The sequence below is a fragment of the Dicentrarchus labrax genome, unplaced genomic scaffold, assembly GCF_905237075.1.
Source record: "Dicentrarchus labrax unplaced genomic scaffold, dlabrax2021, whole genome shotgun sequence".
Lineage (NCBI taxonomy): Eukaryota > Metazoa > Chordata > Actinopteri > Moronidae > Dicentrarchus > Dicentrarchus labrax.
The window spans coordinates 16,840,924-16,860,140 of record NW_026136702.1 but is presented as its reverse complement, the minus strand read 5'-3'; the positions used below and the strand labels follow the sequence as shown (position 1 = coordinate 16,860,140).

Genomic DNA, 19,217 nt, shown 5'->3' with positions numbered 1-19,217 from the left:
TCTGTCTATTTGCAAGAAAAAAAATGGTCAAAGTGGGGCGTTTATTAAGTTAACTTTCACTTGATTATTTTCATGATAGACATTTTTTCCCTTTGAACAGACTTGAGCACCTCCAGAGCTGCAAAATTTCACATATTGATATAGTGTGTCTCTTGTTCATTCCTTTACTGGAGCTAATGGCATTCGTGCTTTTCAGAACACGTAAGAATGTTTGACTTCTGTTTGATGTGGTGCTGGCTGAATGTCCTATATCACCTGATATGATTAGCTATATTTTTGCAGCACATAACACATGTGTAAATGGTCTGCTTTTGCCTTAATATGGTTTGTAGAATAAAGGCTTTTGCAAGTGCATGAACTTTGGAAAAGCAGAGATTTTATTTTGACGTTAGCCATAGAAGTATGGTTGTTGTTCTCTAGATGATATCAACTGGAGTCGTCTGGTCTTATGCCTCACTTTGATTTCTTTGGACATTGGGTGATGTAGGCTCAGAAACATAGATGTCCAAGCGGACTCTGTGTGTGTGTCTGTATTAAAATGAACACATAGACTTCTTGCTGCGTGTTTCTCTTCTCTGTCCTCCCCCTCTTACCATTTTCATCTTTATTCCCATCTTCACTCCCCTTTTCTATTCTTTCCTTCCTTCCTTGCCACTGTCTTCGATTCCATCATCTGTCCTCTTCAGACATGTTCAAAGCCTTCACCAAAGCCTGATCAACTAAATGTGCATTTGAAATGACATGCAAAATCCAGTGCTGGTGTTTCATTTAACTACTCCCAGTCGTACCTCTGGGGTGGAGTTTTTCCCGGCATATGTTTTTGAACTCTGGAGTATGGGCCTACTTTTCACATTAGTATCACATACACTGTGGGATTAATGTGATACCTGGGTGGGATTAACCTCAAATTTCTCAGCACAAATGAGATTTTAGCCATTGTAAGGCGATAGAGCTTAAGTAGCTAAGATACAAATATCACTAGTGCATATTTTTTGTCACTATGTGGTGAAAAGCATATATAAATTTATCATTCGGTCCTTTGTTGCCCACATTAATGATCAGTAATTGTTTAATTGTTTAAAGTTAATGAAATATAAAATTCCTGTTTTTCTTTTTAAAAGTGACATTGGCTTTTTTGCTGCACAAATGTATTTAGAAAATTAGATATTAGAATCATTAATGGTTCAATGTGTAACATTTAGGAAGATCTTCTGGCAGAAATGGACTTATTATATTCATATGTATGTATTCGTTAGGGGGGTAACCACTTGAAAATAGGAATTGTTGTGTTTTTGTGACCTTAGAATGAGCAGTTTTTAAATCTACAGACGTTGCAGGTTTGTCAGACATTGCTAATTTAGCAGCAGAGTAGACATCTGCCACTCTTACTACATCCTTAATAGAGGCACAGAATCATTATGCCCTCCAAAGCTGGTGTTGTTTACTTGACACATTGTGTGTTCATTTTCTTTTTTTTTTTAAACTTCTTAAAGATATCTGGCTGAATGTTGATCTCTAATGAGCTAATTTTGACCAAAATATCCTTTGAAAGATGATGATGGGAGGTCAGGGAAAGATGACAGGCTTCAAGGAGTGACGGTTGTTGCTAACTATGAGGGTCTTACTCCCCTGCTGACTGACCCATAGCTGACCCTGACCTGCCATTAGGGAAACCTCATTACCACAGCAACAAGGATGATGGCAATGACGCAGAATAGTTATGTAGCATCAGGAACAGCAAGGGGTCTTAGTGCTTGCTGTGAATGTCCCCAGTATAATTAACTGACCCAGTTTCTGGTATACTTTGTGCGTTTCTATATGTGCGAGCATTTGTCGACTGACCTTATTCTCAAGTAGGTTCAAACAGGTTTGATCGACAGGTGTAGACAGCCTTTCAGGCAGGCCATGCATAGGAAGCTGGCTCAGTTATGGTGGTGGAAAACCACCAGCACACAGACAAATTAGTCCAGACCTGAATACTGTCCTGTCTGTTTCTATGTATTTACAAAGTCACTGACTCTTTCCATTTTTACAGCACCTTACCTTCAGTTGCTGTCTTTTTGACATCCTCAGCTACTAAGAGCAGTTGTGCGTCTGTGGAAAAAGGCATTCTGGCTCAAAAGTAAATATCCACACAAGTGTGTATGTGTGTGTGTGTGTGTGTGTGAGAGAGAAATAGAGAGTAAGATCAAGGGAGGGATTGTATTTTGTCTTCATTGCATTATTTGGCCAGACTGGAGTCTTTAACGTCATTACCTTGTTAGGTAGGATCAGCCATTACAATGTGAAGATGCCAGTGTTGAAAATTTTATTTTTGGCAGAAGTACTCTGGAAGGTAGAACTCCTCTCCTCTCTTCTCCTCTCCTCTCCCCTCCTCTCCTCTCCTGTCCTCCCCTCTCTGCTCCTCTCCTCTCCTATTCTCTCCTCTCCTCTCCTCTCCTCTCTGCCTTGACAGTGCAGTAGTTCATTAAAGACCTCAGCCTCATTTGCACCATCTGCTTCCTGTCTCCCTGTGAGCCTTCATTGTGTTACCACCCCCACCCTTCTCCACCCTTTCTTCTCCATCCTCCCGTCTCTCTCTCTCTGTCCTTCTGCCTCAGTGCTCAGCTGGAATGACAGCCAGAAATGGCAGCCTGCGGGACATCCTTACTTGTATTTTTACTGTGTGTGTGTGTGTTTGTGTGCAGTTTTGAGTGCCTCAGTCCCGTTTGAGTAGACTCATCATGCTCACTGAGTCACATCTTCCACAATTTTTTAAGTAGTGTGGCCTTTTCTAAAGACAGTCAAACAAGGGCACACATTTGTGTATATTTGGGATGTCTAAATAGCGTAATTTATGTGGAGGAATAGGTGTGAATCAAAGGCCAGCCAGTGTGTGTCCAGCTGAATAATGTATCCAAATCTCTGTCCACATCTGTATAAATACAATATATGTTGCAGATGGTGATCCAATTACTCAAATCATTTTGTTTTGGGAACAAAACAGCAAAATTGTTAATTATTTAGTATGTATTTACAGATTTTGTTTTGTGGATTATTAAATAATATTTTCCTCAAACATTGAATCGTAATAATAAAACTAATGAAAAGTACAAAAGTATATAATGAACACCTAACATAGGTCATTTTCAGGAAAATAAAAAGAGAATATAACGACCTATAATACATGCATTTTTACATTTAGCTGGGAGAGTATAACCAGCATAACCAAGTGTGACAGCTTTTCAGCTGGATCAGATGTAATGGGATTTATCTTCCTTCACTGTTATCTTTGCTAAGTGAGGAATAAATCACCAGGTTCGACTCTTCACCCCCCATTAGATTTACAACAAAGTAACCGTACATGATTAGGCTTGAACAATGCCTCTATGAATGACCAGAATCCTGCAGGACATTATACAGCATGAGGTATCATTTAGTTGACAAGGTTTGTCTGTGCCTGTGATGGCCCCCACTGAATGCACATTAGGTTATTTGTCATACAGCTGTGTCCCAGTAATTTAAAGACCTCCTGCTGGATGTCAGTTTATGGCATATTGGTTCAGAAAACAAACAAACTGACTTATGTACCGGTATATTGTTTTGTAGGTTGTAGCTGACTTCAGTGTGTGTGTGTGTGTGTGTGTGTGTGTGTGTGTGTGTGTGTGTGTGTGTGTGTGTGTGTGTGTGTGTGTGTGTGTGTGTGTGTGTGTGTGTGTGTGTGTGTGTGTGTGTGTGTGTGTGTGTGTGTGTGTGTGTGTGTGTGTGTGTGTGTGTGTGTGTGAGAGATTAACACCTGCTCATGGCTAGTACACGGCCCTGTGTGTCTGTCTGTCTGTCTCCCCCCCTCTCTCTATCTCTATTTCTCTATCTCTCTTGCTGGCTCCTTGACAGACCAGTGCAGCATGCCCTTGTTTGTCATTGTGCTTTAGCACTGACCGGTAGAGCATGCAGACTTTGTCAAACCTCATAAGAGTGCTCAGCACCGGCCAGACAGATGTCTGTGCGGGAGTGTGTGTGTGGTTTGCAGTATTTTACTTGGTGAAGCGCGGTGGTCACAAACACACACACACACCACTGTGAGTCCTGGTCTATCAGCAGTCAAGATGTAACTCTTGTACTTTACAAATTGTAGCAGCACACAAATATCAACCGGTCATTGGCTCCCATTTCTTTATTGGAATCTTCACAAATCACCCTAAAGATAAATATTCCTGAAATGGGTTGGGTTCAATTAAATCTGTGGTTAACAGAACCTTTCTGAATTTAAACAAACTGTACTGCTGTTGTCAACCTCTGGCAACTACAGTACTTAACTACGCAAACCCGCTCTTGTTGTCAAGTGTTTGCATATCCATCTAGTTGCAACATGAGTGAGTTAAGAAGATTTCAAAGCATCTTACCTACTGAACAACACAGTGTTCTAAGAAATTAGATGCTATAGATGTATTGTCGGTTAATGTTTAAAGCTGGTTCTTATGCTGATCTATCTTTTTTTTTTTTTTTTTTTACTTTAATGTTTCTTGTCTGAGTCAAGTGGTGGCTACTGCATCTAGTTTATCTAAACTTGAACTCCATTTGCTTTCACAACACTTAAATTGAACTTTAATATATTTGAATATCTTAATATGTATGTTTGGGGCTTGTGCATCAAGAATGACAAGTTGACAGTGTTTGGCTGCAACAAGCTGATGTTAATGATATCAGAGGGCAAGAATATGTGGGGTAAGGTTAGGAAGATCTTTGGGCAATGGTAATGATACACACACACACACACACACGCACACACGCACACATGCACACACAGATCACAGCTAAAGGCAATAAAAGGCAAAATCATTCTTGACCACTTGCTCTGCTACTCCTGATGGCAATGAGATGACTGACCCTGTTACTCTTTTTCATAAACGCTCAAACACATCCTCGAGGCTCTAAAGGCAATGTTCCCGTTTGCTTTTTGCTTTGAATGATTTGAAAATTACTTAATGAATTACAGTGTATCCATTTGAAATTACTTTAATTTGCATCATTAGGAAACTGCATTCCCCATATGATGATTTTTGCTACAGTTTATCCTGCTGCACTGTCAGTTTATTTATGGTTGTTTCCTAGGTTATGTCTTTGCCTGATGTTGTACTCTGTGGCTGATCAGAGTAATAGGCCATCTCTCTCTTTAGTAGTCATTGTTCTCTCCTTGACTGGTTCATACTTAGAGTTGACCATGAGCAATACAAGCAGTTGCAACAGGAAACATACTTAAATAGCCAACAGTGTACGCCTGCACTGACACATAGACATTCCTACAATAAGTCCTTGACCGTCTTGCCCTCCAGCTCACTCCTGGTGGGATGAGATCATTATTACTGGCTAGCTGATGGACCTGGAGGACAGTGGTGGAGACTGTATTTATGACTGTGTGCGGGTGTGGGAGTGTGTATCCCCTGTCATGTCCTGTGTCCAGGCATGCTCCCAGGGCCAGGCTAAGTGAGTGATGAACATACAGTGGCAGGACCAGCGATGACTGAGTGAGATCTAGGCACTCACTGAAGAAGAAGAGGAAGGAGGAGCAGGGAGACAGGTGGATTTAGAGGCATGGAAAGGCCTCAGCCTGGCTGTTGGGTGTATCCTCATTTCAGAAGAGGAAAATGAACCTGTGGGTACATTAAAAGGTTATGTCTGCAACTTAGTACAAGTCAGGTAGAGGAAAGCAGCAACATTTTGGAGATTGTTAACTGTATATATCCATTTAGGAAAGGAAAATTGTAATGGCAGTAATTCTTATTTGAACAAGATGCTTATGTTACAGATGACCTCAGTTGTTTACTGTGGGCACACTCAGAGCTGTCCTTTAGTCAACTCATTAATGTTGAGTAGAAACTAAAAGAACACAGGATGAGATGTGAAGAATGAGAGTGATTCAAATTTCCGACAGAGAAGGAGGTAGATAGAAAAGGATGAGAGCTGTGAAATGCACTTCTGCTTCAAGTTTATTGCCCCGAGGAAACTGTAACATTGGTTCCTTTGCCCATCTCTAGTATGTGCTTCTCCTTCCTCACTCTTGCCTACCAAAGAGTCAATGTTCACTCTGAAGGGCATGTAATGGTTGTAACATCTGTGTCCTTCTGTTCTTTCCATCATTACTTTTTCTTTTTTATTAGTTTCCCTTTTTTGTTGCTTCATTCCTGCATTTGATCCTTCCTTCCCTCCAACCCTAAAGGAACTATAGGCGATATACAGGTTGGTTTATAACTAGCATAAGGTCCTTTGAGACAGATAATTAAAATTAAATAGTTAAGCCAAGTCAGTTATATTTATATAGTCCAAAATCACAAATTATAAGTATTCCTCAAGGAGCTTTACAATCTACAACATAAAACACCCTCAAACCTTAGACCCACGATTTGTTGTATTGCACCTTTGTTTTACGGTATATTCGTGCTTGTGTGTGTACCTTGTCATGGGTTGGGAAGTGGTGGCTGAGGACCTTCAGCATTCACAGGTGGTGGACAGTGAATATCTGCCAGCCTCATCCATATCACCCATAGCATCCTCTCTCTTCCCACCATGCCTCACTGGTGGTCAGCTTCTGTCTCTTCTTCATCCCCTCCTTCCACCCGCCCTCCATGCCATCCTCCCCTAGGGGTGCCAGTGTTCCCTGCGATGGTCCTGCGTGTGACAAACATGTGTGATGAGTCTGTGTGACATGCCATGTGTGTATATGTGAATTGGGGTGTGTGCGTGTTGGTGTGTATGCGTTTGTGCGTGACACAAGTGCAGGCCTTTGCTGCTACCAGATTGACATGAGTGTCTGTGAGGCTTTGCTCTTTTCAGACGTGCCTCACACTGGCAGTTGGAGTTTATGTGTGTGTGTGTGTGTGTGTGTGCCTGCCTGCCTTCTAGCGCCTCGCTAGAGACTGACGGCCCCTGACACCTGCCATTTGGACGCTTTTCTCTGTGAAAAATGTCATCGTCTTCAGACCCGACGTGTGCGTGTGCGTATGTCTGTCTGTGTGAGACAGAAAGATGGTACGTCCCTCAATTTGTCTCCCTGAGGTCAAGCTTTGCAGCTGACTGAACAATGGACCCAAGCTGTTTGAGCAGCCGGGACAGAGAAACTTATGTGTGCGTGCGCATGTTTATGTTTCGGGCTGGTACAATGTGACATCACAGCTCCTACTAAGGCAGTAAAATGAGGCCAAATCAAGTATCCTGAACACAAACTGATTTGTCGACAAAGAAAGTGACAGATTGAGCCATTGTAGTTTGACACAATATAGGTGTCTGTCTGTTTAATCTAGGCTAGTCGTCCCACTGAGCTCCTAGATGCCTTCATGGCACGGTACCACAAGTTACTCTGGTATGGTATATGTCGTTTGATTTAATCACTCCTGTAACTCAGCCTGTTTTTGGCTTTGCTTTAAAATCTTTAGTTATCAGATAAATGAGGGAAGGTTAAACATTGTCTTACAGTATAGATGTATATTAATAATACATAGCTTTTTCATTTTAAAACAAAATATGCAATATGCCTGCAATATGGGATTTGCTTATTTTTGAATATCAGCAACTTTCATGCTGAACTGTGACTTGGAGCTGTATTTGGGGATATATGATCTACAGGAGAAAAAAAAATAAAAAATACTCCGGAGATGTTTTTAGCTTTATTAATTTCTTTAACAAATAGCTGGGAGAGACAGGAGAGGGGATGACATGCAACAAAGGGCCCTGGGCCACTGTGATAAGGACTCAACCTTAGTATATGGTGCGCCAAAACCTTTAGCTTTTAACAAAAAGTGCACTAGAATCAACCCTTGTTTTTTAACATCTACAAAGTCACTTAATTTTGATGGAGGTGCTTCCGACCTACATGACGAGCTTATGGTTTTCGACCCCTTTGAAAGAATCTTCTCAGGCCACATATTCACATATTGTGTGTGTCCATGGGCCTAGAATGCTTTGAGATAAGCAACAATTTCTTCAGACCAAACATCAATCTTGCATTCTTTTTCGACGTACCTATGAATTATTTTAATTTATAATAATTTTAATATTTGACTGTAGTGCCATTGACATATTAAAATATAGGTATTTTTTCATTGCATTTAGCCTTAAAATCTTCTTTTCACGAATTCTATTTCTGCTCACTCGCTTTCCCTCTTTTTCCCCTTGCCCCCTCCCTCCAACTTTTTGTCCTGTGTATCAGATTAGTTGGTGATATTATTGCCCCTCTTTGTTTCTGACTGATCTGATGAGCTGTTTTTAATTTAGATTAGGGCTGTGTGAGCCAGAAGGCTATAATGAGGTATCAAAGTGTGTATCCATCTCTTTCAATGTTGGTTTCTTGAGGGGCAGCAGGGGGCCAGTCATTATGTGTGTGTTTTTGTGTGTCAGGCCCAAGGGTGTGTCTCGAAGACAACCAGTAGGGGAACAGATAGGGGCGCCAGTTTGTGACTTTGCCCCAGGATGGGACAGGGGTAAAGGCAGACCTCTATTTATGTGTGTGTGTATACAATTGAGAGTGCGAATAAATGATAACCCTACAGGGCCACCAAGTCATCGCTTTACAACAAGAGGCGACCTTCGACTTTATGTCTCTGAGTGTGTGCGTGCGCGCATGTGTGTCCATGCTTCGACCATCCACCCACTTAGGCCAGAGAGCTGGAGAGCAGACAACCTTCTGCTGGCTGCCAGGATGATGCCCTCACTATGGCGACAGCCATGGACGCTATGGCAATGAGGGCTCAGAGCTGTATCTATGACAGTGCTGTTACCCAGCTGCCCCAGCGGCAGCCTTAATTAAGTTGGACATGATAGGGGCTGGTGGCCTCCCTTTCTTTTCCCTCCATATCCGCTTGTGTCTATTTTTCTGTGTTCTTAATTATATCTTTTCACTCATTTTTACTTTTGTCTGCCTTACTCTCTTTTGTGATTTTGTCTCTCTGTCTCAAACAAAGGCAACTTAAGGCGCTGCCACCGTTTTACTCCATTGTCCCACTGTCTCTGAATGAGCATGGGGTTGGAGTTTAAAGATGTGAGTTCTGTGTTTTCTTTCCGTTTGACATAATAGAAAGCCTATCTATCTTCATACTGTGTTTGAAGATAGGGAGCTGCACGATTTTTAGGTAGAGTAGATATTCTTGAATGACATTTGTATTAGTTTATATGCTGTGTCTTACTCAGCAGAAATTATTGTGTGTGTCTCTTTGTGTGCGTGAGGCAGTGTGTGTGGTTAATGATCAGCTCTGCTTTGACCTCCTTGAAGGTCATGTGCCAGTGCTCGTTAGTAGTGTCACCATAGCGATATGTCAGCTGTCAGCACGATGGATAGGGAGCTGACAAAAAGAACAGTGAGGCAAAGGAAGGGATGAATAGAGAGGATGGGGGAAAAAGAGGGAGGGAGGACAAGTTAATTTAAATGTGATTCTCATCAGAAGGCCTCTGCCATTCCTCATTAACAAGATACTTGTATTTTGGCAAGGTTGTTGTGGCAAGGTCCAGGCCTCTGGGAGTGTGTGTGTCTGTCTGTGTGTCTGTGTGTCTGTGTCTGTCTGTGTGTGAGCTTGGACCACATAAGACCTCGTTCAGAGTTGTGGACGGTGCTGGGATGCTGACCCCCTCGTCATATTGGTCAGCCCTGAGGAAAAAAGCCCCCCCTTTCTTCCTCCAGTGCTCCCTTTCTCTCTCTCTCTCCACCCACCCGAGAGAATAGAAGGACTAAACATGACGGCTTCAGTTGTATGTCTGTAGCATTAACACGGGTATCAGTGGCTTTGTTGTATCACCATCCTGTCTATGTGGTGATGGGTGATAAGCGGCCTACTTTAGACTGAATATATTAACATGGGAAATACTATAATTTGTTGCCATGCAGGATCAGTTGATTATGAAGATTTTTTAAGATCTAAAACAAAACATCAACCCTATGTACCCTAGGAATTGTCACCCATCTGTAAGAATACGGGTGTTTTTGTTATTGTAGTCATCATAAGAATCTTGTGCAATTCGTCAGTAACATCTGGTAATACTTATTCTTTTCTTTTCTTTTTTTATCTCTTTTTAAAGAAGTCATTGATTGAAAGTCGAGTTTTAGAACTACAGATGTTATTATGTAGGGATATGCAGCTGCTAAGGGCCCTGTGAAACAAGCTCCCAATTTCCTTAAGTCACAGAAGGTGTAGACTAATTTCCCCGAAATATCACATGAGAAGAAGGGGCCCCAATATAAGACATTAGGGATGCAGTGACATCTCACATTACCTAAGATATGGTGTCTTTTGTAGTTTGTTTGTGAGGAAAAAATAAATACATTGAAAACATAAATCGTGGCCGTATCGTCCAACCCATATTTCCAACCTTTTTCCAAAAGAACATCAGTTCTAAGTTTTAATTTAAATAGTGTTTTTAACATAATATCCAAATAAGTAAATTGTAGAGCACTAACATATATATGAAACTAAGCAATACAATTAGGACTGAATGGTATAACAGTGTAACTCTAACACCCAGATTCACCAGTTGAAGAAATGAAAGCCAGCTGAGAAAACCAGTGACGATTAGGTAAAACTGTTTGTGAAATTTTTCTTTTCACCTAAATATTCCACCTGTTTATTTTGAAAACTAGAGACACACTGCATTCTCTTCGCTCCTGTGAAAAGTGGAATGTTATTGGCCTTTTTTGTCTTCAGGTCTAAACAAGAATGAGTAAAAGCACATCATCTGAGCAAGAATTGTACGTCTAATTCTCAATCTCACCCATAACAGTTATGTTCTGTAAATACTGACACATAGCAGTATACCCCCATGACCTCTAGATGGCAGTAGTGTCATATAAATTGGGTGTGTACTGCTGACTCAATGTCCTGAACTTTATCAAACAGACACACAGACACACAAACACAATGTCATACAGTCTTTTATTGAAGTGTCAGTCGTTTCAATGAGTAAAGTGTGTGCCATACTTAAAGTCTAGTCAGTGGCTCTTAAATGCAATCAGGATGCATGTGGTTCTTTTCACCTGCTGTGAGTCGAATACAAATTCCTTAAAGCATTTGAAAGACTGTAATTGTGCTGTTAATGTTAAGGCAGGGCTACTAGTGATGATGCTATAATGATGGTAATGATGGTCAAGCTTTGACTACAATGGGTCAACCAGAGTCAAATGAGGAACCAGTTTGAGAAGCTGTCAGCTGCATTATGTAAGGTGCAAAGCAGTGGTGATTTTCCTTAATAGCCATACAATTATGTCTTTCAAGCAATGATAACAGCTCGCTATGTTTTTTCCTTTCTCTCTTCCCTTCTCCACTGACCAAGCAGCCTCCTAATTCCTCTTCCTTTATATATTTTCCATCATCTCCCCCTTTGCCCCTTCTTGTCTTTCTTTCTTTCTTTGACCCTTCTCTTTCTTTCCCCAGTATAACCAATGAGGCCGGGGCCTCCATCTACAGTGTGAGTCCTGAGGCGGTCAAAGAGATGCCAGACTTGGACCCCAACCTTAGGAGTGCAGGTTCGCCATTATTATTATTCACCATGCATTTAATGGCAAAGTTACAGTGGTGTTGTGAAAGACACTGTGTATAGGGCTGCAACAAACTATTATTTTGATAGTTGGTTAGACTGCCCATCACAGTTTCCCAGAGCCTAAGGTGATCTGTCTGAATTGATTGTTTTGTACAACTAGCGATAATGAATTAACAATGATAAAGTACAGTTTAGTAAATTCAGTAACTGTGTCAACATTTTTGTGAATTTCTCTTGTATTACAATAGACACCTATTTGTCTTGAATGATTTTCAGTTGTACATATTATCCCTTTTTTTGTAAGGGACACAGAAAGAAAGAGTACACATAATATAGGCCATTGTTATACTACTATATTATTGTATGGTTGGTCTATGTAACACAAATGATGATAATACTGGGGAACACAATGCAAAAGTAGTTAAACTCTCACTTAATTTTCTGTTTTTACACTAACAGATCACAATTTAGTGTTTCATGTGAGCAGTCATCTAAATTTCTGTCAGAAAATAGTCTCACAGATTATTAAGTACCACCCTATTACCAGCCCCATATAGTACTGTCACATTGTCAGTGAATTTCTGGCATTGTTATTAGGTTCTCTTATGTCTCTCTTGCTTTCATTTGCCTCTCTCCTTCTTTCTCTGACTCCCTCTTACACTCCACATACTATCATTGAAAACATAGCAGAATAAAAGTAAATTGCATAGAGTTTTGGAGAATAAATGTTTCCAGCAGACTTCCTCTATAAAAGCCATAAATCAAGCAAGGCTGGATTATTCCTTACTAGTTTCCTATGGTCAGCAGCACGGCGAGCCACTGAGAGCCATATTTATACCCCTAATGAAAGCCATGAGAAATCTACAGGGTTTGACTTTAGATGGGTATAAAAAGAGTGGCACTGAGCCAAGACACTATGGTCGGATGTGGCGACAGAGTGTTTGTGTCTGGCTGTTTTTACCTTTGGGGGCTATGTGTGTTTCTGCCTCTGTCTAAACAAATGGCCATGTAACACAGTATGTAGGGAACTGTGAGTTATAGGCACCTTCCATCTGTCTCATCTATTGTTGGCAGATCTAGGGACACCTAGTGGAGATAGGCAATATTTCAACTATACTCCAGGAGGACTGTTTTTGTGGTCTGTGCTCCTTTCCTCTCCTATTCGATTCAAGAAAGATTAGTTCAGAGTAACCACAAAGGAAAAAAATAATCAGGAGTACAGATCAGTTTTCCTGGACCATTGTCACTCAGTGATTGCGTGTTGCAGTATTTTCTCCGTGTGATCTGCAACAATATCAGTGCAGCTACATCTCAGCCGTCCTCCTGTCTGGCCAGAATTCTGCACGTCACATTCTTCCACTTCTCAGCGATGCGCCTGTCTGAATGGCGCATCCCTCTCTTGTTTCTTTCTTTATTGCCTCTCATTTTTGTATTACTGTATTTTGCCTATACACTTTCTATAAGTGCTGGAGAGTAATGCTGGACTCCTCTTATAGAAGGGGGGGGGGAGAGTCAGAGACAGAATAGATTGAAAAAGTATTGGGGAGTTGTGGTGGTGCACTGAGCAAGGCCAGGGTTGAAACTCCATCCCTGTCTAAATATTATCTCAGGCAGCAGCCTCCCACCGCAACCAGCGGAGAGAGAGGAGAGCCATTGATTCCAGACATACTCCCTCCATTACATCCCATCCTTCTCTTTCTCTTTGTCTGTCCGTTCTGCGTAAAAGATCTAAGTCTGACACATGTCATGCTGATGCGTATAACATTTTGGTGAATCTCTGTTGGATTTAGTGGCATCTAGCAGTGAAGTTGCAGATTGCAATCCATTTGAATATAGCTCAGCCTTCCAAGCATGTAGGAGAAACTACAGTGGCTACGAAACGCTGACAGGCCCTATCTACAGCCAGTGTGTGGTTTGTCAGCTCAAGGCTAATGTAGAAACATGGTGGTTTAACATGGCGGCTTACATGAAAGAATACCCACTCCCTCTGGAGATAAAAACGGCTTATTCTATGTTGACAAAAACACAACTATTCTTATTTTTATTGTTATATTTATTTTTGTAGATGAAAACTGAATATTATATCCAGTTTGTGCCAATGGACCCTCCTAAATTTAACTGGACACGCAAATTAGATAACTTAGGACTAAATAGAATAATATACTCTATATTAAAATAATTGAAATGCATTTGTTATTTTCTCAAATATACTGTAGGACTTGAGGTGTTTACTACATTTGTGTGTTAAAAATAACAAGATTAACAAAGACAACAATGTAAGCCATTGGTTGCAAAACAAGATGGCTACGCGTCACTGCTGGTATTGTTAGCTCATAGAAGGTGCCACTTCAACATTTAATTACTACACAAAACCGCAGTATTCTGAAAATATTTCCATTACTGACATCATACTTAAGAAAAAAAAAACCAGTTTCTATACATTTTTATATCATCATTTTATATTTTTTCTTCATTGTTCATAGCAAATAAATGATGGCCCAAAACCTGCCCTATTCTTATCAACTGCTTTGTAGGCACCTTTGAACTTTGCCATTATTTTGTGTCAAACAAAATAAATTTTAAATTTAAATTAATTTAATAATTTTAAAACAATATTTAAAATGAATTAAAATTAGAAATTTTAAATGTTTTTATTATAAATGCATATGAAGGGGTAGTTTATTTGATATAAAAACAACTGGAAAAAATAGTAAGAAAAAATAAAAATCCTGCAGGCCGGATTATGTTATATTTTTGACATCATGTTGCAGGCCAGAGGGACGGGGATGGAGGGCTAGAAATGACCCGCGGGCCGGCAGTTTGAGATCTCTGATGTAAGGTGTTAACCCAGAACTGCCACGTCCTTTGTCTTTTTTAGGGACATGAATGTGAGCAGTTATTTGGTTGTGTTATTCTCTCTCTCTCTGTGTGCCTATGTGTGTGTGTGTGTCGGGGGATGATGTCATGTATTATGGTGTGTATGTGAGTAAGGTTGTTTGTAATTTTTCTCCTTGTCACTGGGCCCTGCCAGCATATTCATGGAAAAGACATTTGGCTTCATGCAGCAGCAGGCTGAAGCCTTACAGACTCCATCGTTAAAAGCAACCCTACTTTGGTCGATACAGACTTTGTGTGTTTATTTGTGTGCTACATTTGGCTGTGTGTGCCATTGTGCATGGGTCTGGTTAAATTAGTGGTTTTAAAGGTTCATGGCTCCAGCATCTATCAGGAAGCTAAATGACAGGTGCAAAGACTCCATTTGAAAGCCAGCTTTAATTATTATTATTGGGGGTGGAGGAATGACAATTAGGTTTGGCCCGCCCTCAGGCCAGCACTGTAATATGTAGACAATTTGCATATTCAGTAATTATAAATAATATGGATTTGCATATTCAATAACTGTGATTCAGATAGCAAGTTCATGAAAAACACAAACCATACAATCTCATGAGACATAAAATCAAATGTGTGTTCCCTTTGTGTGTTCCCTTTGTGTGTGTGTGTGTGTGTGTGTGTGTGTGTGTGTGTGTGTGTGTGTGTTTGTGTGGACAGTGTCCATTGGAAGACGTGTCCAGGATCCAATGGCTGAGCTTGTGAAGATTGATCCTAAACACATAGGCATTGGAACATACCAGGTAAGTGTGTTTTTGTTTTTCTCTGTTGGGATGCTCCTTTTGGGGGGGGCTTCTTTGCCTGGGCAGTGAGACATCTGCTATGAGTTAGACTGAAGCAAAGAGCCGAGTAGATGAGAGTGTGTGTGTGAGGATGGTGTAAAAGCACATGCGCACATTAGCAATAAACCATGATTGTACACACGTGTATTGTTATTACACTGCTTACTGTAGTAACTTACATGCCACAAGCAGCAAATGTGCAAAGAGGCAGCATGTATATTGTTAATGTTTGTCTTTAGCCTCTCATTTATTTAACCAGTATGATGAGAGTCCTGACCAAAATTAGCATAATTATGTTACATGAACCAACATACAACACAGTACAGTCTGCTTTGCTTTTAATTTGATTATTTTCATGCAGAGTTTAGGTGTGGCTTTTGTTTTTCAGACAAAACATAGAAAGCAGAAATTGGGATTTGAGGCATAAAGGAAATGTGAGTGAGGGACTGAAGATGTGCAGGACAAACTTGGTTGAGAGAAGAGAGCCTAACAGGGAAGTAGATAAACTTGGCTGAGGCCTGTGTCAACAGATGATGCTAAGGGTGACAGCTAATTCGATTAATGGAGATCAGGCATGACGTATGTTTAGACATTTGTTTTTTCGTGTGTGTGTGTGTGTGTGTGTGTGTGTGTGTGTGTGTGTGTGTGTGTGTGTGTGTGTGTGTGTGTGTGTGTGTGTGTGTGTGTGTGTGTGTGTGCAGATAAAACAAAAGTTAGCTCATCGTTGATTTTGTTCATTGCAAGTGCGTGTGTGTGTGAGTCGGGGAAGGGAGGCATTAGGTCAGCATGTCTTCTATTTACACCATTAATGCAGTATTGTTCTCCATATATGGTAGGTTGTGGGGGAAAGGGGTATGAGTAGATGGAAAGGGGAACAAAAGAAACCTGATTGAAGATTGCAAATGCAAGAAGAATAAGTACACTAGCAGCTATATGTGTGTCCAGCAGTGTGTAATGTATTGGTCACAGCATCCAGATGATAGATCTAACAAAGGTTTATGTTGAGTTCAGTCAATGTAAGACTGCGTGTAGAGCTCCAGCAAATTATCATTTTATGGCTGATTGTTCTATTGATCTTTCATGTAGTTACTGTAAAGAGTCAGACAACATTAAAATGCCCAGTTTGATCGAACTGGGATTTTTTTCACACTTTTTAATCCATAATCATCTAAAACAGAGAAAAGCAGCAAATCCTCACATTTCAGAAGCTGGTTTGGCTTTTTTGTTTGATAAGTAGCAATGAACAATTAATCAAATATTAAAATGGTTTTTAATCTCCAGTTAATTTCAGTGTTAACAAGCAAAAGAATCCAAGGGTGCAAAGACAAAATCCCATTTGACCATTGCTCTAAATGAGATGGAAAAGACAGAGAAGCAGGGGGTTAAAAAAAGGACACCAGAGGGTGACAAAAGTCAAAGGAAAGGAAATGACTGGGAGATTTGAGTGGAAAAATTGAGATTTTAAAAGAGAAAGGAAGAGGTCATATTGTGCAAGTGCTTGTGCTATGCATTTGTGACTGAGTGTGTTAGGTCACAGGCCCGTGTCTCTCATCACATCCTGACTGGGCTCTCTGGGGTGCCTGGGGTTCTGCACCTCCCGCTCTCAGATCATGTGACTAGGTCAACAAATGATAATATAACCAGGTAAATAAACTCTGGGTGCTGACAGATATGAGATGGGACATCACTTTGACCTGCGTGTTAGCTCAGGCAGACACACACAGACACACATGTACATACACACCTTAACGTGTCTGTTTGTGAACATTTGTATTACTGAATATGTGAATATGTATGCGGTAGAATGAGTCAAAAGTGCACTCATGCATACTTCTCTGTTTTCTAGCAAGTTCTTTTGTGTAATTCATGGCATTTTGAGCTTTCTGAAAGTTTATTGCCATTAGACCCAAAAGGCATAAGGGTAGATGTAACTCTAGACAGCTGGCACAGCATGCTCTCTCTTTCTCTCTCCCTCTGCTGACTCAGTGAGTGACAGCTCTGAGAGAAAGGAGGAAATGAGCTGAGGGCTAAAAAAGTGAGGCCCATTAAAATCAGATTGGACGTAACTATTGGTGTGGGAACATTGTTTTCACTACAGCAGCACTGGCTGACAGGTTTTTCTGGATACTGAGTTTGCCAGATTCACATCTGTTTGAATGGAGAGCCAATGCTATTAGTATTTTTTGTGGTTATCCAAGGTAGAATACGTTTAAAAGGCTACTGATACTTTTATAGATTTTAGATAATAACACAGACAAACATTTCAAGAGTCTTGTGTCCTTGATAATTAGACACTTAATGGGCGTGGCCTTTGGGCAGCTCCTTCATCTGTCAATCAGGTCTTTATGTTGCTATGGTCTGTTGACAGCTGGGTAATTCCCAGGGCTGTGAGACTAACTGCTACTGGAAAATACACACATAGACACACACTGCTGTGTAAGAAAACATTGCCCGCAAGCCGGATATTAAAGGAACTGTCACTCTTCCCCTCACCTCTTTCAACTGATCTCCTTTTCTCACTCTCAATCTTTTTGCTAGAATTTTTCTCTTTTTTCTTCTTTTCATGCAATATTTTCTTCTCTCTTTCAAATGGTAGAACATGTATTGTGGACATACACTGTAAGCATTGTAGAAAATAGCATCGGATGTAGCTAAAGGGACTTTAGAATCTGAACTTTGTGATTGTTTCCTGTTGTCACAATGTCAGCTGTTGGAACCAGATAATCTGCTCTGAATAGGGCTGAGGTTGGAAAGGAAGCTGCAGCCACCATGATGGTTTTTAGAGTCATGGATCAGTTGAGACAGGTAATAAAATCAGTATTTGAGGGTTAAATAAAAAAGAGTAATAGCAGTATATCAACCAGAAGAACATCTCGGTATCTGTGGCATTTTTTCGCTGCGACTGTTTATTTGTGATAAGTCATCCTTTTAAAATAGGGATCTATGCCTTATTATTTTTTATTTAATATTCATGATTTTTGATTTTTCCTTTTCTTCTCCTGTGTTTACCGGTGTGCATCAAGGGCAATCAAGTGTCAATAATGGTCCTTACGAGAAGGGAAATTGGCTATTTAGGTACCATGTGGAATTTTTTAAAAACTAATTTAATTAAAAATGTTATTTCTGTATATCTACAAGTACGTTAGTAGGCTTTTCTAACAACAAAGTGGCGTTTCTTTAGAGCCAGCCAAGTCAAAAGAAAAACTGCACCTTCAGGCGTGTTTCACTTAAAATTCAGTTGACTGAATTTGAGATTTTCACCTACAGCTAATGTAAATGATGTCACTTTTCACACCAAGGCTGCTGTGCCGATGCCGAGTGCGTTGGGTGTGTGTGTACATCCGTGCAAATGTGGATGTGTGCACTTGAGCATGCTATCTTTCACTCTTGAATGGTAGTGCCTACAGGGGAGACAGGAGCAGACAGAGCTGAGAGAAGGAAGGAGAATGAGAAATCAAGGTTTGACAGTGATTGACCGACTCTTAAAGAGCATTTTTTTTCCCACGCCTAAAAATGCAGAGGCAATCAGTGGCAGAAGCTGCCAAACGTTATCTGCTACTATTTTAGTTATTTCCCTTAGGTCTGTCACAGCATGTGTCTGTGTGTTTGTGTGTTGAGTGAGGTTGGAAGATGAATCAAAGCTTGTATCTTTACTTGTATAATGGATTTAAACAGGCTGATGCCAATTCTCTACTTATTCAACAATTTATAAAACATTTACTGGCTGTTGTCATGTCAGGCTACTTATTCTAGCACTATACCATTTAGACTGAGTGAGGATGTTTGTGTTTAGGTGGTAAAGTTTTTAAGTACCGGTAAGTAAACCTTTTTAATAGGTACTATCTAATACCAGGGTTACCTTGTGCTTATATGGAAGGTAATTAAACCAGTGGTTGAAGGGCGAAACACACAAACGGAAAACTACATTTAAGTGTAAAATATGATCAGTCAGATTATAACCAGAATGGTAGAACAATAAATCCAAAACTTGAGAAGATGTAACTGAGAAGTACCAACAAAAGGATGTAAAAATGGGTTTTTGTTTTT

General features: G+C 40.3%; 1 protein-coding gene across 2 annotated transcripts in view; it reads left to right on the top strand.

Moving 5' to 3' along the window:
• Positions 1-19,217, top strand: part of srbd1 (S1 RNA binding domain 1) — a 49,785-nt gene that overhangs the window by 13,258 nt on the left and 17,310 nt on the right. For both annotated transcript variants that reach the window (XM_051376181.1, XM_051376190.1), the window contains exons 15-16: positions 11,391-11,482; positions 15,049-15,131. In XM_051376181.1, coding sequence (XP_051232141.1) covers positions 11,391-11,482; positions 15,049-15,131 — 175 coding nt within the window. The remainder of the gene's footprint in view (positions 1-11,390; positions 11,483-15,048; positions 15,132-19,217) is intronic.